Here is a 25,580-nt window from a genome sequence, read left to right as displayed (position 1 = left end):
AGGAACCTAAATTATTTGTCCCGAATGAGTAAATTTATAATACCAGCTGCGTCGCGATTTCTCTCAGCTTAATGCGCCGGTTCTGTCTAATGATCGCATTCACACTGTTGACCTTTGCTCGGGTCCTGGACGTTGCAGGCCTGCCTTCGCGATGGTTGTCCGTGGTATCCGTGCGTCCGGCTTCGAACTGCTGACACCACTTTACGATACCTTGCCGGGAAATGGCCCGCTCCCCATATACAGCACTAATTTCACAATGAATATCCGTGCAATTCTTCCTTTTGGCCCATAGGAATCGGATTGTCGCACGCACCTCATATTTGGAGTGAACGTCCAGTCGACGCGCCACTGCATTTGACCGCTATTCCCACAATACTAAACGAGACACCACAGAGACCTGCCTAACAGACGTGTGGGCAGTGTCTGTCCCTTTCCCCGATGTGCCCACGTTTGCGACACACAACGCACTGCTGCGGTGCATTAGTGCAACTAACCTTTTGATCCACCTACGTATTACTGTAGATATACAAACCAAACCCCATGGTGCAACAGCCCCGAAGGGTCATGGCCTACTAAGCGACTCCTGCTCAGCCCAAAGGCCTGCAGATTACGAGGTGTCGTGTGGTTGGCACGACGAATTCTCTTGGCCATTATTCTTGGCTTTCTAGATCGGGGCCGCCATCTCACCATCAAATGACTCCTCAATTAAGGATGAGTGGACTTTTAACCAGCCCCAGAACTAGGTAAAAATTCCTGACTTGGCCAGGAATTGAAACTAGGGCCTCTGGGTATCTCAGGCATGCTACGCCTATACTGTGGGGTCGGCTACTATATACGAGGGGCGTCATATATTATTTTTAATATTTTTTTAAAGTTAAAAACTATATGATCGTTCCGTATTGAATAGAGAAATTAGAAGATGTACAATATTAGAAGGATCCACCTTTCAATACTTCGTTGTAAGTTGAACTAAAAAGAAGTCACAACTTGTTTATTGGGACCGGTTTCGACACATTACTATTCGGCTGATGATGACACTTGTAATGTGTCAGAACCGGTCCCAATAAACAAGTTGTGACTTCTTTTTAGTTCAACTTACAACGAAGTATTGAAAGGTGGATCCTTCTAATATTGTACATCTTATTTTTAATATGTCGGGGTATTGTTCACATTTCACTTTTGAAGGTGGTGATATACCTAGAGTCTTGTTCCACCTCTTGGTAGCAGTACACGCACAGTGGCCAATGAATGCACTCGTCATAGCCATTTCATAACAACATTGTCAGTGTAGGAGCCGACAACATGGAAAGCAACTGTCAGCGACAGTACTATATGACTTGGTTACTATGGAAAGAAGGCGTGACCACTGCAGAAATTCATATGCGCTTGATGGCAGTCTGTGGAGAACATGTGCCATCACGGAAAACAGTTTACAAGTGGGTGGAAGGTTGGAAAACAGGGCGCACATTGGTGGACAAGGGAACCAGTTCTGGAAGGAATGTGACAGTGTCAACACCAGCCAACATTGCCCGGGTTGAACAGGCCATCCAAGGAAATAAATGCATCACATTTACGGAAATGTGTAAATGCGTAACCGGGGCCGCCATCTCACCATCAAGTGGCACCTCAATTATGGCCGAGTGGACTATATATGCGGAGCACTGCGGATTTTTCAGAACCGGACACAGCTGTCAAGGCATAGGTACGCAGCACTCCGAAAGAATGGTTTCAGGAAGGTCAGGTGAGACTAACACATTGATGGCAAAAGTGCACACAGTTACAAGGAGATTATGTTGAGAAGGTGGGCGTAACAACTGATGAGTAATGTACTTCATTTGGGTAGAAAAAAAAATAAAGTGTAAAACAAAATAGTACGCCCTTTGGATATACAGAGAGAGAGAGAGGGAGAGAGCTTTGTTAAATATTAATAAAGTAGAAGTCCATTCTAGAAAGAATTCATAATGACAAAGAATTTATTTCTTATAACTAGAGCTGTGCATGGATATACAAAATATTGTCCGCATTCGCGAATGGTTATCCGAGGATATTGCAACTATTTAACTGTATTACACCCAAGTTATTGAAATGGATAGATCCGTTAACACAAAACAACATGCCTGATACCTGTCACCAGACCATCTACCGTCACAAGTTTATGAGGGATATCCTCTGGCGATAACTACCAACGTATTGAACGGTTCCCTTTTGGAACCTTTGTTCCTTCCTCTCACTAATTGCGAGCAGGAGCCAGTTAGCCTTAGGTTAAATTTATGACGATAAGGACTCAAGGCTCCTTATAAATCACCATTCTCCCATACCAATGTCAAGGGTCGCCTAATCACAAGAAAAAGTAAGAGTATACCCGAGTGAAAATCAATAAACTTCATTAATTAAAAATTATCAGCAAAATTATCCACAAGACCTTTTGCATTCACCAAGACACTAACTTTGCGGATATCAGCATCCGTGCATGGCTCTAGCTCTAACAGATAGTCATTGTATCCCATTTTTCCTAAAAGTCGAAAAAGATACAAAAAAAAGGCATTCAAATTGGTATGAAATGAAAACCAGTTAGTTTGTAACTTCTCAAAAGTTTACGCAATCAATTCCACACTGCGGCTTACTAGTCATTTTCTAAATTCCGATACTATGTGAACGGGCATGTTCAATTACATTCTTAAAAATTAAAATAGTATCACTCCTGAAATTTCTGTGGCCAACATTTCATTTTTATTACTCAAACAGCGTCAGTTAACCTAACTTCAGAGTGTATTTATTATGAAAACATACTTCAGGTACCAGTAGAGTAATGAACAAACCAAGGGTCAAATGGGAGGTCTCAGCGATTCGAGTAGCTTCAAATATGAGTTGATGGCGGAAGAGGTCATGGAATGCTGTAAGAAAGTTCTTGAACACAGGATTGTTTGGGACAGGAGCAGCATTTCTATTCCATGTAACACATACACACACACATCGATCTTCCTTATACTGTTACTAGCTGATGTACCCGTGCTTCGCTACGGGATTCTCAGAAAGACTGTGTGGTTTTCCTAACTGAAATCAACATAGGTCTTTACAAAAACGTAAGTATGAATGTAGGATTAAAAGCAATGCTATCATATAAAATACTCGGTCAAATAGAAAGCCGCACGTTTTATCACTTTTAACGAACAGTGCTGCGGTTAGATTGCGGTGCCAATCTAATAGTTCCAGAGCTGGGATGACCAGGCCGCAGATTGCCATGAACACTCATCTGCCATTATTCCGCTAAATATGCACACTGTTCATTCCAGTCAGTGCCTCAGAGTACGGATTGAATAGCCCGAATGCTATGATGATCCAGTGTGTTACGTACCAGTAGTATCAGAAAATTTACAAACCAGGGGAATGGCATGCTAAAGAAGAAAGTTATCTAACTCCCCAACTACTTCCCATCAATATTCAGGCAGGCTGTTACACTGTCTGACTGGGCGAGTTGATCGTGTGGTTAGCGGTGCGCAGCTGTGAGCTTGCATCTGAGAGATAGTGGATTCGAACCCCATTGTCGCTAGCGCTGAAGATGGTATTCCGTGGTTTCCCACTTTCACACCAGTCAAATGTTGGGCCTGTACCTTAATTAAGGCCTAAGGCACTCCTAGCCCTTTCCTATCCTATCATCGCCATAAAACATATCTATGTCGGTGCGACGGAAATCAAATAAAAATACTCTATACGCAGCAGTAACCCTATCTACCAGAGATGAGGGGCAACAGAAGACACAAAGCACATCACGACAAACGATGGTCAATGTAATGTTATTGTTGATCAATGTTATGAGCTTTCTGTATTGTAGGCCTACACATTTAGTTTTCTTTCGACTCTGTGATTTGTGAAATATTTTATACCGTAAACTATAGTTTCTTATTCTCCGACTTTACATACCGATTTTCATTAAATACTGTTTACCCATTTTCTCGTTACTCGGCGCTGATATGGACTTAGTAACAAAAATCCAAATTCATGAATATCTTGGTGATCATAGCCAGTACGGTAACAATGTATAAGACATGAATAATAGGAAATTTAATACTACATAACCTTAGTTATCTAGCATTCATCGACTACACTTCTAATAAGAAATATTTGAGAATTACATTTTAGGCCTTCCCCTAAACTACCATTTCACTCAGCGTGAATAAAATAATTTACAGCCTAGACTATAGCGACTTATTTCCTGACTTTGCATACCGATTTTCATCAAGATATGACTACTAACAACAACAATATTTGAGAATTAAATTTTAGGCCTTCCCCTAAACTACCGTTTTTCTCAGCGTGAATACAATTATTGATAGCCTAGTTTGTATCAATTTATTCCCCACCTTTGCATACCCATTTTCTTTAAAATACGACCACTAATAACATAAATATTTGAGAACTCAATTTTAGGCCTTTCCCTAAGCTACCATTTCACTCAGCGTGAGTAAAATGATTTATAGCCTAGATTGTAGAGGCTCATCCCCCGACTTCACATACCGATTTTCATTAAATTCTCTTCAACCGTTTTCTCGTGATGCGTGTACATACATACATACATACATACATACATACATACATACAGTCAGTCAGTCAGTCAGTCAGTCAGTCAGTCAGTCAGTCAGTCAGTCAGTCAGTCAGACAGACAGACAGACAGACAGACAGACAGACAGACAGACAGACAGAAATTACGGAAAAGTAAAAAGTGCATTTTCTTGTTACTGTGGACATGACCGATACAGAAATACCATTATTTTCAAATTCTGAGCAATGTACAGACAAAACTCTTATTTTATATATATAGATGGCTTTTAGCATTAAGTCTGCAAGCCTCTCTAAATGTAATAACAACCACCACAATCTATTTGTAACTAGTTCTGTGGCCTCATTTAGTTTTATACCTCTTACCCTTAAATCATTAGAAACCGAGTCTAAACATCGTGGTCTTGGTCTCCCTTTACTTCTCTTACCCTCCATAACAGAGTAAATTATTCTCCTAGGTCACCTCTCCTCCTCCATTTGCCTAATATGACCCAACTACTCAAGCTAGTTTATGTGTACACCTTCATTCATCGAGCTGATTCCAAATTTTTCCTTTATCTCCTCATTCCGAGAACCTTCCTGCCATTGTTTCCACCTGTTTGTACCAGCAACCATTGTCGCTACTTTCATGTCTGTTACTTCTAACTTATTAATCAGATATCTTGAGTCCATCAAGTTTTCACTCCCGTAAAGCAAAGTTGGTTTGTAAATAGACCGATGTAAAGATAGTTTTGTCTGGGAGCTGACTTGCTTCTTACAGAATACTGCTGATTGCAACTGCGAGCTCACTGCATTAGCTTTGCTGCACTTTGATTCAATCTCACTTATTATATTACCATGCTGGGAGAACGCACATCCTAAACAATTTACAAGTTGCTTTATGTCACACCAACACAGATATGTCTTACGGCGACGATCCTAAATATTAGAAATTATCTACCTGTTCCAGCTTTGTATGACATTCAATTCCTTTGGATTTTTTACCTACCGACATAAATTTAGTCTCGGAAAGGCAAATTTTCATATTATACTAATAGCACCCTTTTTTCAAATTACATGATATTAGATAGCAGGCTTTCGGCACAACCTGCCATTAAGACCAAGTCGTCATCATAAACCAAACTGCTTACTACATTTCCACCTAACTGAATCCCTCCCTGCCACTTAATACCTTCCAGCAGATGCTCCATGTAAAAAATGAACAACAAAAGTGAAAGACTACAGCCTTGTCTAATCCCTGTAAGTAACTTGAACCAAGAACACATTCTACTGTACCATCAATTATCACTCCAGTCCAACTGTCAACAAAAATGCCTGTGATTGATTTTAATAATCTACCCTCAATCCGATGGATCCCTAGTATAGTGAACATCTTTTCTTTCAGTAATCCGTCATATGCCTTCTGCAGATCTACGAAAGATAAATGTCTATTCCTCTCGTAGCATTTTTCAGTTACTTAGAACATGCTGAAAAATCTCATCCTGACTGCCACTCAGATGCTTGAAACCACACTGGCTTTCATCCAACTTACCCTCAACCAATGACTACATCCTTCCTTACAAAATCTCAGTGAACACCTTGATTGGTATATTGATCAATGAGACCTCAATAGTTGTTGCAATCCTTCCTGTTCCCTTGCTTATGGATACGTGCAATTACTGCTTCGTCCAATCAGAAGGTACCTCACTGCCACCCCGTGCTAATCATATTTATTAATATATAAAGCTACAGTATTTCATCCTTGCCTTCCAATTATATTTCAACATTTCAGGTCTAATTTAATCTATTCCTGCTGCTTTACGACAATGGAGTTTATCTGCCATCCTTTCCACTTCCTCTAGAATAATTTCACCCACATCATTGTCTTCTTCTAAATGAGAAGCTCGGTTGTTCGCGACGTCACCAGGAAGATTTCCATTAATGGTGAGGAGATTTTCAAAATATTCCTTCCACTTGCCCAGTGATTTCCTGGGATCTATTAAGAGTTCACCTGATTTACTCAAAACATTATTCATGTCCTCTCTCCCTCCCTTTCAAAGATTCCTTATTACTGTCCAGAAAGGTTTCCTTGCTGCTTGAACTAGCCTTTCTAGGTTGTTATCAAAATCTTCCCATGACTACGTCTCTGCTTCAACAACTATTTGTTTCGCTCTGTTTCTTTACGTACAATTCCATGTCTGCATCTCCTTGTCTGAAGCTATCTCTGATATGCCTTCTTTTTACGTCTACAAGCTGCTCTCACTTCATCATTCCATCAAGATGTTTGCTTTTTCGTATCTTTAAACAATTGTTCCAAGGCATTCCCTTGCTGTTTTTACTACACCATCCCTGTATGCCACCCATTCTCCTTCTACACTGAACCAGCTTATTCTTCACTGTTTGGAACTTTTCACTAAACATATCCATGTACTTCTGTTTAATTTTCCCATCCTGGAAATTTTCTACCCTTATTCATCAGCAGACAGATTTCACTTTTTCTATCCTAGGCCTAGAGATACTTACGGCCCTTCAGATCAAGAGAGTGGTCCATGTCATTGCATAAACCCCGGAAAATCTGAACATTTGCAACAGATTTCCTGAATTCAAAGTTGGTTCAAATATACAGAGTGACTCAAAAGGTCATTAACATCTGACGAGGCAATACTTCACGGAATATTGGAGGTAGAGAGAATATAATTGACACACATGATTGGGATGACATGAGGGTTTGACACCAACATAATGACTAGAGGCATGATTTTTTCACATTAACGATAAACGCAACAAAAAATATTTTGAAGCGATTTTGCGACATCTTTACAAATCATGTTTCTGGTTAAGAAAATATGGATATTATGTTCACAAATTAAAGCGATAAGGCCATTTTAAAGCGAAATTCAATCATTTGGCGATAAGCGCGATATTACAGCAAAATCTGTAGTGATTAACGAACTTGACATTTTGTTCCAAGATTATGTATGAAAAGAAACGGAAGAGCGAAGAATGATTCATCAACAGGAAAGAAATATGTTATCATTAATGTTCTGGAAAATCTCTTTATGACATGGCATCAAAGAAAAGGGGTTGGCTCCAGGCTTCTTTCAAGTTTAAAAACTTCATGTTAATTCCGTACTGAACCAAGAATCTAATGGAAACAAGAGAGGTCCACCTATTCAATACGATATAATGTTATATGATAAATTATAACATTTTATTATACTTAGTACTGGTTTCGATGCTGGTGTGCATCATCATCAGCCAAAAATAAGAAAAATATACATTTACAAGGTTACAAAAAACAATGCATAAAGTATACACAAATTTTACAAAACTGGCAAGACCTAATTAAAAACAAGATCCATAAACATTATCTTATGACCTAAACCTAAAAATAGCACCAACTGTCTTAAAACTTTGAATATACGTCCTCTTGACAAAAGTCCTCTGAATCTAAAAACATTAAACCATGTGCGAGCAGATTAAATTGAGCTGAGGACAAACAACCAATGCTTCACTATCATAAAAGTCCAAGAGCATATTTTTTTATTTTGTAAGAACATATGTATAAACGGTTTTCTTGCTGAACATCTACTGAGTATTAGAGTAACAGGTGCAAGAATTAAGAAACCATTTTTCTATTGGTTAAAATGGCTGTCATTAAAATAACGTAACCAGTACTGGAAGTTATGTCTTTTGACTGGTTACGTTATTTTAATGACAGCCATTTTAACCAATAGAAAAATGGTTTCTTAATTCTTGCACCTGTTACTCTAATACTCAGTGGATGTTCAGCAAGAAAAGCTTTTACACATATGTTCTTACAAAATAATAAAAATTGTTCTTGGACTTTTATGATAGTGAAGCATTGGTTGTTTGCCCTCGGCTCAATTTAATCTGCTTGCACATGGTTTAATGTTTTTAGATTCAGAGGACTTTTGTCAAGAGGACGTATATTCAAAGTTTTAAGACAGTTGGTGCTATTTTTAGGTTTAGGTCATAAGCTAATGTTTATGGATCTTGTTTTTAATGAGGTCTTGCCAGTTTTGTAAAATTTGTGTATACTTTATGCATTGTTTTTTGTAACCTTGTCAATGTATATTTTTCTTATTTTTGGCTGATGATGATGCACACCAGCATCGAAACCGGTACTAAGTATAATAAAATGTTATAATTTATCATATAACATTATATCGTATTGTGCCGTTTTCATGTGTGACATGCTACAGCGCGAACAAAACCAACTAGCGCGAGGTCCAGAAATATGGCGCCGGAGCAGTTTAGGCGAGGACTGGTTTATAAATGTCGAATACGCAATGAAGTGATTGTGAAGAAAGGACTTTACTTTCATCTCTAAGCGGAGAAAACGCGTATATATGTGTAAATAATGTTAGAATTAAGTCAAATGTAAAATGTATAATGTATGAAACAAGACGAAACCAAAGATTTAACACATAGAGTAATGATACGGAGTACATTTTCTTTGCTAGGGGCTTTACGTCGCACCGACACAGATAGGTCTTATGGCGACGATGGGATAGGAAAGGCCTAGGAGGTGGAAGGAAGCGGCCGTGGCCTTAATTAAGGTACAGCCCCAGCATATACGGAGTACAAAATATCGATATTTGCTAATAAGAACGGTAGCGACATCTAGATGTCAGTAGATGTAAGTAAGCACCTAAGATAGAGTTCCATATCTAGTAGCTAATTTTGTTATTCTATGACTTGTGTAAAATCGTAAAAGTATTCTTGTTAATTGTTATTGTCAATGTGATGGTGGTATAAAAATGATATGTGAAAATTAGAAATTGTATGCAAAGGAAATTAATAGGGATTATATATATGCAGTTAAGCGAATGCACCAGGCTTAAAATAACGGTGATACGTTTATGACTGTATAAAGGCCAAGCCATTACAGAAGGAACAATACGATATATAATAGAGATTGTCCGTATCGTAAATAACTTCGTATAACTGAAAGTATATGCGTGATTGATTTACTAGTGGCTCTGTGTGTTGTCAAAGAACTAATATTATCTTCTTTCAGGTGTAATCAGCATGAGTCTAAAAGGAAGTACTAAATTAAAGGAGAATATGGAGTGCTAAATTATGTACAAGCGGGTCCAGCTGAAATAATGATGTGGTTACCGGGATGGATAACTTAAGCCAGTGATTCATATAACCCTGGCTATTCAAGTCAGTAACTGCTTTCCATTATAGTGATGTCTTTTTATTGTGTGCATTTTATTTGATGCAACATTCATCTGTATTTTATTTTAGTTACTAGTTTATTTAATGTAGGTAGTAGTGTATATGTAGTACATGTCCTGAAGTAGTTCGCCAAAACGTAATAGTAATTACATCTCGAGCGGCATGATATTATGTTATTTGGAATATAGGAATTATTATACGCGTTAGGCGACTCGGCATTCGAAATGATACGATACCATGCGAGAGAATGAACGGTTATGTCAGTGGATGACTTCGATATCGTTTATATTATATTACAGTGCCGTAATTACTGGAAAACGTGAGCCTATGTATACATATGTAACAACATCAACATAGAATCAGCATATTTATCGCGAAGCTAACCTTGGTATTGCAGGTGAGTGGTACAAATGTAGTAATGTTGTGAGTAATGACACTGGTGTGAATCAACGTGAGATAATAATAATAATAATAATAATAATAATAATAATAATAATAATAATAATAATAATAATAATAATAATGGTGTGAGTGTCAGATATATTAAGTACCGGCGGTGATGGTGGTCATTGTGTTGATGAATAATTCAAATGTATTAAGTGCATGTGGTGGTAATAGTTATTATGATGATGAATAATAAAACGTGGGGAAGATATCGTGATGTGCCATCGGTGTGTGGGTTAGCTCACATATAATTTAGTGGTTGAAATAGTGAAAAGTGTTGTGTTGTGGATTATTTAATAAGATGGGAGGTGATAATGAAGGTTTATCTTGATATCGCCGCATGGAACGTATTATTTAATTGCTTTATGCCAGTGTGAAATTAGATAAAGCAAAAGGAGGTGTATCACTTGTATATAAGCGAATGCTGAAATTGTAATGCCCTACAATAAGACGATGTCAAGGTTATAATGCTCTTACATGAGTGAATGCTGGGATCGTAATGTTGTTATGTAAGTGTAGGCTAAGATGTTAAGGCGGATAATTACTAATTGCAATCAGATGTTGGCCACAATTGTCCTATCGATTATCGTTACGTTTCGGATGTCATATTCAAAATCTATGTCAATCATTAGGGTTTTTAGTCGGTATGACGGCGACGTGATCGAGGCGTGCATAAAGCTTACCACGCGTACAGCTTCGAGGATATATGACGTGATATTAATAAGTTAGATGTTTACTTCATGGACATGGTAGTTTAGTAGCTGTAGTAGAGATGTCGTATGTGGTTTTATTAACATTTAAGTGTATATATTCTTGTCTTTATGTATATTATTTTTTGATTATTTATTTTATGCATTAACATTAAGGTAACATGATCCTCGAAGGTATGCGCGAGGGTGGGCGTGTAATTATTGTCGCGTTGAGGCGAACCTCATCAGGACGTACGAGTTAGTTATGGTGGTGATGATTATTAATTAGGTTAGGCATCACATATAAAAAGACATTATTATCAGCTGAATTTGACATGAACGAAATTCTCCTATTGAAAATCTGACATCAAATCAAATTGAAGGAAAAAGAATACCTAAACTTGTGGAGTAATAGAAAGAATACAGTCATTATGGTAATTTTTCAGGTTTAGGCATGTTAATGAATAATTATAGATTTAAGTTCGGAATCTCAAATAGCCATTACAAATGAGGAACGATCAATTTGAAATCACTGCATTATGTTGAATCGGGTATAAATTAATTTAATTACGACAGCTAATTTATGTCATTACCAATTCGTTCTTCGGTAATATTTTTAATTTAGGTTGTACTTTGGTTTCGTCTTAACTAGTAGGATTATTTAAATTAATAAATATAATCCGATCCAGAATATCTCCGTCTTTTCATTCTAAAATGGATATTTATGGCCTTACTTATGAAATTAATTCAAATTCCAAGATCATATTTGGTATAATCAATTTTAAATCAAGACAAAGTCTCGATTATTATAAGCATGTCATAAATTATGAAAGTAGGTAATGCAAACACAACAGCGATTGGCTTAGAAACATTAATATAATAATTTGAAAATAAGCCGCCCGATAGGATTCCGAATCCAATTTTCCACTGTTGATGCGATTTTTGTTCACTGGAACATATTAGCTAGCTGAGGCACATACAAAGTCCTGTGATCCCGAAATAGCCCCACAACAATAAAAGAACCCGTCAAGACCCTGGGTGTAGAGTGCTCCCAGTGCTAATCTATGGGGCAGCGCCACCCAACAGTGGGACTCCATGCGGAATAAAACGAGGAGGGCGCAGTATTGAATAGGTGGACCTCTCTTGTTTCCGTTAGATTCCAGGCTTCTTGCCAAACAAAATATCTGGAACGTTGTTCTTGTGGTGGCTGGTAATCCCACCCCAGCCTGTCTGCTCACGGCATTATGCAATCCTGGAATCTCTAATGACGTCTACAAGCAGCACAACTGACTGGTGTATTTCGGCTTCGTGGTCACGTAAAATTAAGAAAGTGATCACAGACAGTAGCGAAGAAGTGTCGCTTGACAAGTGTTACGGTGCACAGCTGAGCTAAACAGTTTACGAGTGAAGGTTTATACGTTTCGGAAAGCAATATTTTAATGGGTAAATTTTGTAATGTTCATATCCAGTGGGAGAAAAAAGATACCGTCTCAAAACATTGTTTTAAAAATAAGGAACATTCAGAACGTAAACTTAGCACTCCAACAGTGAAACGGCAGGCAACAATAGAACTCTTATTAGATATGCAAATGAAAGCTAGTGTGAAAAAATAGAATTTATTCACGAAACAACAGCAATGCTACTCAAAGCCAACATCCCGCTGGAGAAGGCAGACGACCCTGCAGTCCGGAAATGACTTCAAAAGTAAGTACCAGGTATGTACCGTCTATCAATTAAACTTCCACAATCAACGATCAGTGATAGTAATGAAACCTTTAATGATTTATTTTAGAATTTCATTAAAGCAAAATTAAAGTGATACGGCAATACCTATTTCGCGAAATAACGCGAAAATTAGCATCCTTCTCGTGAAATCGTTCAAAACTTAATGCAAAAAAATCATGCCTCTAATAATGACCAACAGATGGTGCTGGAAAGCAACATGTCTGGTACAAATGGCCGGTCATAAAAACTCGCCACGACAGATTCATTTCACCCCATACTCGACCCCGTAGGGAAATGGGACAAGGGTTCGGATTAACAACATGCTTGAGATGACATGGGGTTTTACTGACACCAAAGAGTGCGCAAACAATCCAACAGAAGGTGCTGGACAGCAACACATTAGTGATGCCGCATGAAACCCGTGTACGGTACAAAAGGAGCTATCGTGAGAGAGGGCGTCAGACTCACCCCAAAAATCACAGCACGTCATGCTTGGCCTCCCCAGTCCCCCTGACCTCAATCTGTGTGATTACTGGTTGTGGGGTTAACTGAAGTCGCAAGACTACTGCAATCATCTGACCTCATTAGGGAAACTAATAGACAAAATCTGACGCCAACTGCTCACCATATCTAAGGATATGCTGTGTATTATATTATTACACTAGAGTCCTATTAATCCGAAAGTCCGGTAAATCCGAACTGAAATATTCAATTTTTAAAAAAAATATCCTTATTGAAATGAAAGAACATATTATAGAATGAAGAAATACACTTGTATTTTATTAGTCATATTTTACTAGAATAACTTAAGGTAAACATAATTACACATCATAAACCATCAATCACTGGTCGTTTATCTTTACAAAGTCTGTTAGTTTCTTTTGCCGCTGTGATTGGAACCTACTCAAAGATGCAGTGTTAAACCAGCGTCTCATAAACATCACATCAGTGGGCGTAGCAGCGGAGTGTTGCTCGATGTACCATATGGTAAGTTCTAAGTAGGCCGCGGCATCTGAAAGTGACACTAGTTGTTCATTGTGGTCTTCTTCATCGTCACTCTATTCCTCATCAACTCCAGATTATTTCTCAACCATAGCTGTTTATAATTGATGACAGTCAGCTTCCATCCACTCACTAATGTCATTTTCATTGTCGTGTTCTTCTCTACGGGTTCTTAACTATCCTACAGCAATTTTACACAGTATTTTATTAATGTAACTGCTAACGAATGGACATTTCAAATTACAGTATGTACTGTACTGTATTGTAGAAACGATTTTCCTCAGATGGTTGAGGCGCTGGCCTTCTGACCCCAAACTTGGCAGGTTCGATCCTGGCTCAGTCCGGTGGTATTTGAGTCAGCCTCGTGCAAGTAAATTTATTGGCACGTAAAAGAACTCCTGCGGGAGAAAATCCTGGGACTTAGGCGTCTCCGGAAACCGTGAAAGTAGTTAGTGGGATGTAAAAACAATAACATTATTATTATTATTATTATTATTAGAAAAGGCTTTCTGGTTAATCCGAAAATTTCGTAATCCGAACGGACTCCGGTCCCAGTTAGTTCGGATTAACGAGACTCAACTGTATTAGGCTATCACTCGTTAACACGTATGATTGTCTTCCAAAGGTAAAGTTCAAATCACATGAGTTTTCTGATGGTTGTATAATCCAATTCTGGAACCACAGACTCTTCCACAATATTGGCACATGGTGTCTTGGGTAACCACTGGTCCTTGAGGGTTGATACTTCTGCTATTCATACGCTCATTCTTAGCACTGCGTTTGTCAGCCAGAAGTTTCCTCCACTGTAGTTCAAAGGATAGATGCCCCTCGTGGATGAGGCGACCATTTTGGATGAGTGGATGCCACAACCTCCCAATTTCCAGGGTGAATCTGACATTTCTTTAGATTTGCCTTCAGAAGGTCTTTATAGCATTTTTGTTGTCCACCCTGTTTTCTCTGTCCGAATGTCAAATGACAGTACATGATTTGTTTTGGGAGACGTAACTCAGGCATGCGAATTACATGACCTCTCCATTGAAGCTCATCTTTTATTATGAGAGCCTCAATGCTGGTTGTATTAGCTTGCTCCAAAACACTTACAGATATGCTGTACAATGGCTGACATGTTGAGCATGTGTTATAAAGAACATAGTCTTTCCTAAACCTCAAATTGTTATCCTCATTATTGCTTTTTTGTCATATGAAGCACCATCTATTGGTCATTTTGTGTACTTTATTTTGGTGTCAATAAAACCCCATGTCATGCAAATCATGTGTGTCAATTTTTACCTCTCTACCTCCAATATTCCATGAAGTATTGCTTCGTCAAAAGTTAATGGGCTTTTGGATCACCCTGTAGTCTATTACGGATCTCGTGCCCCTACCCTCACATGTGTACCAGTGAATAGCCTTATGCTTGAAGAAAGTATTCGTAACTGCAAATCCCATTTTAGCAAAGAAGTCCAGTAAACCCTTCCCAATCTTACTAGCTTCCATATCTTCCAGACATTTACGAATCACCCTTTTATATCCTTCAGTTCTATTTCCAACTCTCGCAATGAAATTGCCCTGTGTTGACCCTGACTATGATGTCACTCAATGCTTCATAAAACTTGTCAACTTTATCCTAATTTGCACCCTCACACGGTGAATAACTGAGACAATTTTTTTTAATTTTTACTTTACAATCTGCTTTATGTCGCACCAACACAGTAAGGTCTTACGGTGATGAACTGAGACAATTCTCGCCCTAATTCCTCCAACTGCCAAATCTACACACATCATTTGACCATTTATGTGGCTAACAGAAGCTACATTGCGTGCAATAGTATTCTGGATGAACAGTCCGACCCCACACTCTGTCCCCTTCACTTTTTAACACCCATCAAGTACACTTCATAATCTCCTCTCTCTTCCTTGCTATCTCCCCTTACATCCAGACGAATCCTCTTTGCTGACTCAGCCAGTTCCACTTTCTTCCTTCCATAAACCCCATTAATACGGATAGCTCCCAATCAAATTCCATTTTGTTCGCCAAGTTGTTTCCTTGCCAGTCAAATGGGAGTGGGACTCCATTATTTCTATAGCACCGAGGTTTTTGTAAAATGTCTGAGCATGGTCAGTGAAAATTCTGCAAAGCAGATGCTATTATGACTTAAACATAGTCCCAGTGAGGATCTCTTCTCTAACAGGATAGGGACATGCAGCTCACCTCCAATGGGGGTGTACCTGAAAAGAGCTGCATAAAAATCTTTGTCCGGCTCCATGGCTAAATGGTTAGCGTGCTGGCCTTTGGTCACAGGGGTCCTGGGTTCGATTCCCGACAGGTTCAGGAATTTTAACCATCATTGGTTAATTTCACTGGCACTGGGGGTGGGTGTATGTGTCGTCTTCATCATCATTTCATCCTCATCACGACGCGCAGGTCACCTACGGGTGTCAAATCGAAAGACCTGCACCTGGTGAGCCGAACATGTCCTCGGACACTCCCGGCACTAAAAGCCATACGCCATTTCATTTTTTCATGTGGACATATCGTAACTCATCGCATGTCGATCTATATATATTCACTGATGTCGTCTTGTAGCGATCGAGAAAGGGCGTGTCTGCTATTGTAATCAGTACTCTCCACACCGACTTTGACTGGCAGTAGGAATGGGGTCCTTCTCCAACACATGTGTAACTGGCATTAGTAAGGAAGGCCTACCATTGAAGTGAATAATTCACTTCTCGATTTGACTTGCAGAAGGCAAGGGAGCATGCATTGTTTAAAAGTCCCCTACCCGATTGTGTTTGGCTGTAGGCAAGGGTACCCGCCCTTATAAACAAATGTATCCATCTAAAACGTGACTGGTATTAGGCATAGTGGCCTGTTATTTTGATGGAACGCACCAACTTGGTGTGACTGGTAGTAAGCTGGCTTGCTGTAGGAAAAGGGGCCTGTCATTATAACTGCACAACTCAATTTCGACTGGTAGTAGGGAAGTTGCCAAACATTCTAATGAAAACTGTAATCTATCTGGAAGTAGGACAGGGGGCCTGCCATTGTAACGAAAACTCCCAAATCGATTGTGACCGCGCAGTAGGCGATGGGGCCTGCAGTTATAATGAAAACTTCCCAACTCGACTGTGAATGGCAGTAGGCAAGTGAGCCTGCCGTTATCATCACAAATCCGTAAGAAGCACTTTACATTGGAAACACCATATTGGGAACCTCCCTATGCTGTTTCTCAGATAACGCTAAGAGACATGACATTTTAAAACAATCTTACGAGGGCTATTCATTTTTCAAGGTCCGATCGGTCGCGACAGTCAAACGCCCGCAAATATATGATGAACCGCTGCGCAGATGTGTTGAGCAACGTCTCTGAAATGACCGTTATGCGCCTCACCTCAGTCCCGTCAGTAGTGAACGTGCAGCGCGCTCGTAAACATGGCTACAACGATCGCTTCGCCCGCCAAGTGTTAAGTGCGCGGTGTAATTCGATTTCTTCAGGCTGAGGGGTGCAATGCAGCCGAAATTCATCGCCGAATAAGTCGTGTGTATGGTGAAACGTGCATGAGCGACAGCAAAGTGCGACGATGGTGCAGGAACTTTACAGCAGGGCATACAGACGTCCATGATGCAGGCGGCCAGGGAAGGAAGCATGTGTCAACCGATGATCTTGTTCAGCGTGTGGATCAGGCAATTCGAGAAAATCGTCGGTTCACAATTTCTGTGTTGAGTGCTTCGTTTCCTGAAATTTCCAGGTCAGCTCTCTACACAATTGTGAGTGAGACACTTCAGTACCGCAAACTTTGTGCGAGATGGGTTCAGAAGATGCTGTCTGACCGTCACAAAACACAGTGAAATAGGCGCCGCTTTAGCGTTTCTCCAGCACTACCATGATGAAGGACCGGATTTTTTGAACAAAATTGTCACATGGGATGAGACATGAGACAAAAGAGCAATCCAAACAGTGGATGCATTCGCACTCCCCGAGTAAGCCAAAGAAATTCAAGCGAACATTCTCCAACAGAAAGTATAGGGCTACTGTGTTCTGGAACCGGAAAGGAGTTCTGTTGGTGGAATTCATGGAACGTGGTTCCACCATCACTGCAGCCGCATACTGTGCGACTATTCAACGTCTACGACGGGCAATTCAGAATAAGTGGAGAGGGATGTTGTCATCAGGCATTGTCCTCCTCCATGACAATGCTCGGCCGCACACTGCAGCTGCCACCACGAACCTCCTGCAGCGTTTCCAGTGGGACGTTTTCGATCACCCAGCATACAGTCTGGACCTGGCTCCATCAGATTTTCACCTCTTTGCTCACATGAAACGCTGGCTAGGAGGACAGCGTTTTGACACCGTCGAGGCGCTGCAGACCGGCGTACAAAGATGGTTACAGGCGCAGGCGGCGACGTTCTATCAAGAGGGCATTGACAAGTTGGTACCACGCTACGACAAATGTCTCAATCTGCGAGGCGACTATGTTGAAAAATAGCTGTGATGTATCAGTAAGTGTTACTAATAGAAAAGTGTCAAATTTGTACTGCTGTTTCATTTCATGACCAATCGGAGCTTGAAAAAAAATAGTCCTCGTATTTACTGTATGTACAGTATTTACTTCAATATTCGAATACAATGTAGAATGCCGTAGCAAAGCACGGGTACATTTGCTAGTAATGTATATTTGCGAAAAATGTGCTGGCTCCTGGTAAAAAGGGGTTGGCTACTGATTTTTTTTCTATTTTCTTCTACCCCTGATTAAATGCATTCCTCACCCCTCGAGCCCATAAAAAATACTTCTATATTTTCTCCCCCAATTTGCCTTACATTTCAATGCTGAGGTTTTTTGTGTGTCGTAGTTTACCTCTGATTCTGTACAAAACAAAAATAGCCCCCGTCCCCTTCAGTTCATAAAATTAATTTGTAGCTCAGTTTCTTCCACTTTTTGTCTTGAACTTAAATACTGAATTTCATAAATTTATGTGAAGCCGTTTTCCCATGATGGTGTTGAGCAGAGCCGTTCAATATGGCAACCCTGTTGCCATAAGAGCAATACTGTTTTCTTAACTTAGAATTTCGGCATTGTTCGTGCTGAGTTATTTGGTTGAATTTATTGCGTTTAGGAATTTTTATAGGATAATTAATTACATTTTATATTAACATGATAGTTTTTTCTTTTTTTTTCTCCTAGGGGTTTACGCTGCACCGACACAGATAGGTCTTATGGCGACGATGAGATGGGAAAGGCCTAGGAGTTGGAAGGAAGCGGCCGTGGCCTTAATTAAGGTACAGCCCCAGCATTTGCCTGGTGTGAGAATAGGAAACCACAGAAAACCATCTTCAGGGTTGCCGATAGTGGGATTCGAACCTACTATCTCCCGGATGCAAGCTCATAGCCGTGCGCCTCTACGCGCACGGCCAACTCGCCCGGTCAACGTGATAGTAAAAATGAATAGGCCCGTATTATTTCAACCTCGCACGAACAAAGTTCTGTAGACAGGAATACTTGTAAATTTTTCTTTGCGTTGTGCAACATTAACTTATAAATGACAGAATTATTTTGAATCATATCGAAGGAATTTAATTTATTCAAAATTGAGCTGTAAAAATCACTCTGATTAAATGGAATTTAATCATGATTAAGACGAGATTATGATACAAATATTTCAGCATTATTTATGAGATTTTCTAGATGTTGTTAGCAATTCAGAACTATTTTTGATTAAATGAAATTTATACTTCTGAATCGAAAATATTGTATTGCGATAGCCAGTTTGTTAAATGAATTAATTCAGGAACGTTAGGATGAGGTTCATCATCAAACTATTTTCTTGTTAACAAGTCAGATGAGGCTAATTTTGATTTTATTTACCTTTCAGTGTAAATCATGCTTCAGTGTAGGAGAAGCAGATAGTCAGAATTGTTCAAAATATCTTACGAGAAGAGATAAGAATTCAAACATCAAGATTTTGTTATAAACATTTGTTTCATTTTGTTTAAAAGGAGTGTTATTTATAATAAATGTCAAGCCTTATTGTTTTTATTTGTGTGTTTTTCCATTGTTGTCAGTCCTTGTTCCTTAAAATGTCCCTAAAATAAGTGAAGCCAGTCCACGAACGATCCACCTCTGGGACTCTCGTGCACCGGTTGAGCCTGTCCGGGAAATAGGGGACAGTACTCAACTTTAGAACAATTATAAATAAGCTTACCTAGAATATATGCTGAATGGAATACAAGAGCGAGAAAAAGAAAACCATCCACACAGATGGACTTGAACCAGCAAATGCTCTCATTACAAGACTTGGATGCACCTACTGAGCTACGTGCTACTTCGCTATACATTTAGTTGATTTAAAACAGTTGAATGGTTCATGGTGTAAATTACTGTAGTCATGTAACAGTTCCTGAACAATGGGCAATGGCTGAGTGGCTTAGTAAGTGGTTCTGAGAGTAGGGATACCAGTTGCTATGGAATGGGGTGGGCATCTCAGACATATTATGAGCCATGGCAGTCCTTGTGCTCAAACGGCTAGGACTATGCAATCCACCGGTGGTCCCTATCCCTTTAAAGGAGAGATCCTCACTTGGATGTGTAAGTAGGACAGCATCCTGATTCATGGATTTACCGAGCTCAGAACATCTTAAGCAAGCCTCGGACCTATGGAAGTAATGGAGTCCCACTCCCATTTGACAGGTGAGGGACTCCTTGGAAACAACTTGACGAACGAAATGGAATTCGATGGGAAGCTATCAGTATTAATAGGGCTTATGGAAGAAAAAAAAAAGGAACTGGCTGAGTCAGCAAAGAGGATGCATCTGGATGTGCTAGGAGTAAGTGATATTCATGTAAGGGGAGATAACGAAGAAGAGACAGGAGATTATAAAGTGTACTTGATGGGTATTAAAAAGGGAACGGCAGAGTATGGGGTAGGGCTGTTATCAGGAATACCACTGCACGCAACATAGTTTATGTTAGGCATGTCAATGAGCGAATGCTGTGGGTAGATTTGGCAGCTGGAGAAATTAGGATGAGAATTCTCTCAGTGTATTCAGGGATTTTTCAATGATACAGACCACTATCAGATCTGTAGTGAACTAAGTATCTCTAAGCCTAGGACAGAAAAAGTGAAATCTGTCTGAAAACGAATAAGGGTAGAAAATCTCTAGGACGGGGAAATTACATAGAAGTACATGGATATGATTAGTGACAAGTTTCGAACAGTGGACAGTAAGCAGGTTCAGGATAGAGAAAGAGAATGGGTAGCATACAGGGATGCTGTAGCAGAAACAGCAAGGGAAAAAACTAATATCTTGGTGGAATGATGAAGTGAGAGCAGCTTGTAAAAGTAAAAAGAAGGCTTATCAGAAATGGCTCCAAACAAGGTCCGATGGAGACAGGGAACTGTACGTAGATAAAAGAAACAGAGCAAAACAAATAGTTCTTGAATCCAAAAAGAAGTTGTGGGAAGATTTTGGTAATAATCTGGAAAGGCTAGGTCAAGTAGCAGGGAAACCTTTCTGGACAATAATAATTAATCTTAGGAAGGGAACAGTGTTTTGGGTAATTCATGTAAACTCATAATAGATCCCAGGGAATCACTGGAAAAGTCGAGGGAATATTTTGAAAATCTTCTCAACGTAAAAGGATATCTTCCTGGTGGTGTCGCAAACAACCAAGCTCATGAGGAGGAGGGAAATGATGGTGGTGAAATAACGCCTGAGGAAGTGGAAAGGACAGTAAATATACTTCACTGTTATAAAGCAGCAGGTATAGATGAAATTAGACCTGAAATGGTGAAGTATAGTAGGATGGCACAGATGAAATGGCTTCACAGAGTAGTAAGATTAGCATGGAGTGTTGGTAAGGTACCTTCAGATTGGACAAAAGCAGTAACTGCACCTATCTATAAGCAAGGGAACAGAAAGGATTGCAACAACTATTGAGGTATCTCATTGATTAGTATACCAGGCAAAGTATTCACTGGCATCTTGGAAGGGAGGGGGCGATCAGTGGTAATAATGAAATGTCGTATGGCTTTTAGCGCCAGGATATCCCAGGACGGGTTCGGCTCGTCAGGTGCAGGTCTTTCTATTTGACTCCCGTTGGCGACCTGCACGTCGTGATGAGGATGAAATGATGATGAAGACAACACATACACCCAGCCCCCGTGCGACTGGAATTAACCAATTAAGGTTAAAATCCTCGACCCGGCCGGGAATCGAACCCGGGACCCTCTGAACCGAAGACCAGTACGCTGACTGTTCAGCCAACGAGTTGGACATCAGTGGTTAAGAGGAAGCTGGATGAAAAACCAGTGTGGTTTTAGACCACAGAGGGGCTGTCAGGATCAGATTCTCAGTATGCATCAGGTAATTGAAAACTAGTACGAGAGGAATAGACAGAGAAAGCATATGACAGGGTACCGAAGGAAAAGATGTTCGCCATACTGGGGTACTATGGAATTAAGGGTAAATTATTAAAATGAATCAAAGGCAGTTATGTTGACAATTGGGTTGTAGTGATAATTGATGGTAACATGAGTTCTTGGTTCAGGGTACTTACAGGGGTTAGACAAGGCTGTAATCTTTCACCCATCCTGTTCGTAGTTTACATGGATCATCTACTGAAAGGTATAAAGTGGCAGGCAGGTATTCAGTCAGATGGTACTTGAAAATAGGTGCAATGAGTATGGTATGAAAATTAGCCTCTTGAAGACTACATTGATGTCAGTAGGTAAGAAATACAACAGAACTGAATGTCAGATTGGTGATACAATGCTGGAACAGGTAGATAATTTTAAGTATTTAGGTTGCGTGTTCTCTCAGGATGATAATATAGTGAGACTGAATCAAGTTGTAGTAAAGCTAATGCAGTAAGCTCGCATTTATATTCAAGAAGTCAACTCCACATAGGCCTACTGTAAGTATGTAAAATGTGCAAGATCTCCTGTACCTGAACATTCCCTTTTAAGATGGATTTTAGAGAGAATACATGGTTTAAGAGCAGACATGAAACAGAACATACCTGCTAAAGAGTCTTATATGAAATACTGTAGATACCAGTATGTTTTTAAGTTTAAGCATTCATGTATTAGATATAAAGCTAACTGACACACACGTTTATAATAATAATAATTTATTATTATTATTATTATTATTATTATTATTATTATTATTAATTATATTGATGTGTTGTTCATTATTTTGCATCCAGTATTCATATTCTGGCTATTTTACATTAAAGCATTGCCAGTCTGTGGGTGTAATTCTCTTACCATATGGTTTATTTTTCAGATAGTTTATACATTTTTTTCTTCAAAATTAGTTTCAGTAGACTAAAGAACCTAACAGTTATAAATTTCTTTTTTTCAGGTGCGTAGGCACCTGTGAATCTATAAAGCCCCATTCACAATGCAAACGTAACGTAACCTTAAAATTATCATTAACTTAGAATATTTTGGCCATGTTATCTGACAGAACCATTCACAGTGCGCCAACGTAAACTTAACTGTGAGTATGTAAAATTAAGGGATTGCAAACTCCAAGCTCTTGCGGTTCATTTTATGTTAAGTTTATGAACCAGCCAATCAGAGCAGACGTAAACATTGCATTTTGTACAATTCTCTTTCAACACAATCCTTGTTTGTATGTACGATGAAAGGAAAAAGAAATACAAAGATCCTGTACCAAAAAAGAATACATGGAAATAAATAGGCTGTAACAATGAAATCTGACCGTAAATGGCGAGAGAAAATCTTGCAGCACTGTTGACTGGGCGAGTGACAATCCTCGTCATAGATAAAACAGTGTCCCTGTAACTTATATTACTGAAAATTATGACAGATTACTAGTTTATGAAAACGATATCATCTAATCGGAGTGTGATAGCTAGGCGCATAGATGTCGGCAAAGGAGACCTTACACTTCTTTTTATTAGAAAAGGGGACACAAATAGTAAGATAGTGTCAAAAATTCAGGTTTCATCCGCATGTACAAAACAAACTGACAAGGGTCATTTCTTGCAGTAGATTACCGAAATCGCCCCGAGATAACCTTATTTGATTCAAGGGATGAACCTACTTTCTGCATCATTGATTACTTCGCCTTTTCAGATGTTTGAAGTAATATGAAATCCGCTACCATGTTGTTTGATTCCATTAAGGTATTAAAATATAAAACTGCGAGATAGCCTAAAACCCGACTTCCATGATAAATAACATGGCAGTGTTTTGATTGGTTGCTATGTAGTCTTAGTTCTTATGTTTCTCCATTGTGAATACTGCAAATTTTATAGTTATGCTACATCGTTTAAGTTGACGGTTATGTTTGCACTGTGAATGGGACTTAATTGGTCTATTGCTGTACAATCTATGTTGACAGCTGGTTGTCTTGGTTATTCTTAAAATAAAGGTCTTTTGACACCTATTGACAACAATGTAAAGACAGTTTTGTCTGTACTCTGGGACATAAATGAGGGTCTAGTGGACCAATATCCTTCAATAGTGGGATGTTTGTCTACTTCTCACAAACAGAATTCCCAGACATGTCAAAGTAACATCCTAGTAGTTACGATATCACAAGTTAGGAGACTAATCATGTGTACTGATCAACGTTTATACATACCAATTCATTTCAATTATGACTGAATTCAGTAAATCCCCGTCCAGAAAAATGTTGAGGAAAGAGACTGGGTTAGTTTTACCTATTTTTGTCAAGGAATTATGTGAAATTGACCTACTGTTGGTAAAATGTTGCAGACTGTCCATGCAACTGATGCAATATCAAGTTAAGCTAAAGTCCACCCATTCAATACACATTTACTGAATAGGTGGACTGTTGCTTAACTTTATATTGTAACTGCTTGTCAATATGGATCATCATGAAAATAATAACACACGACATGCAACTAATGTATGAGGCCCCGACCACGTGGACTTTCACAATAATAATTTTTTATCACATTACTATCACTGTCAAGCTCATGTAATTGTGAAATCATTTCGTCACCTGTTGCAAATTTTATTTATCACACTCCCAAGCTGATATGCATTGACACTTGCTACATGAAACCCTGGTAGCTGAACTGCATGTGAAATATCTGAATGGTTATTTCCCTTGTTCAATGGTCATAAACGTTGCATGGTAGGAAGGTCAGAAATTTAGAACCTTACAAAAAAAAGAGATTTGATCGAGAACTCCCTAGTATGCACAAAAAGGGAGCATGTGTCAAAGCGCAAAAGCTTGTGAAAGCCAGGATGCAGATGGGTTAGTTGTGGGCACATTTATACACCTTTCACTATTTGCTTTACGTTGCACCGACACAGATAGGTCTTAGATGGGACAAGGAAGGCCTAAGAATGGGAAGGAATCGGCCGTGGCCTTAATTAAGGTACAGCCCCAGCATTTGCCTGGTGTGAAAATGGGAAACCATGGAAAACCATCTTCAGGGCTGCCGACAGTGGGGTTCGAACCCACTATCTCCCGGATGCAAGCTCACAGCTGCGCGCCTCTAACCACATGGCCATTTACACACCAGTGCCAGATAATGAGTGAATGTGTTCACACAATGCACACCCTACAGTAGTGGAGGAAAGACCCATCCCATTGATTTAGCATTCCTTGTTTATTCTGAAATAATTTTTACTCATGTAGTTTCCAATAACAAAGCACAGATGATTTGTAACTTACCCGGGGTGTGCATCATGTAATGTACCCAGCCCGGGCTCTGCTGAACCCCAAGATTACGCCACTCTGTTTCAGTCATGAGATGTGACTTAGGAACATTCCGGGCCACATCAGGGGGCAAAATCACATGCCTGTTTAACACAAAAAACACAATATAATGCAATACGTCAATCAGTGAAAAATAAACAACATTACACAGAAAAATGAAATAGTATAAACTTAAAAGTTCTTAGAACCAGCTTTTGGGTGGTTAGGCCGTGTGCATTATGCAGAGTTTCGTCCAGACGTGCCATTTGGA

The 25,580-nt window shown here is 39.4% G+C and overlaps 1 protein-coding gene across 1 annotated transcript in view; it reads right to left on the bottom strand.

Moving 5' to 3' along the window:
• LOC136858112 (cyclin-dependent kinases regulatory subunit) overlaps window positions 1-25,580 on the bottom strand; it is a 76,819-nt gene that overhangs the window by 35,265 nt on the left and 15,974 nt on the right. Inside the window, exon 2 of the mRNA XM_067137416.2 lies at window positions 25,286-25,413. Within this exon, the coding sequence (XP_066993517.1) occupies window positions 25,286-25,413 (128 nt within the window). The remainder of the gene's footprint in view (window positions 1-25,285; window positions 25,414-25,580) is intronic.

Source organism: Anabrus simplex, chromosome 1 (genome assembly GCF_040414725.1).
Source record: "Anabrus simplex isolate iqAnaSimp1 chromosome 1, ASM4041472v1, whole genome shotgun sequence".
NCBI lineage: Eukaryota > Metazoa > Arthropoda > Insecta > Orthoptera > Tettigoniidae > Anabrus > Anabrus simplex.
The sequence above is the reverse complement of the archived record's forward strand: the minus strand, read 5'-3'. Positions and strand labels throughout refer to the sequence as shown.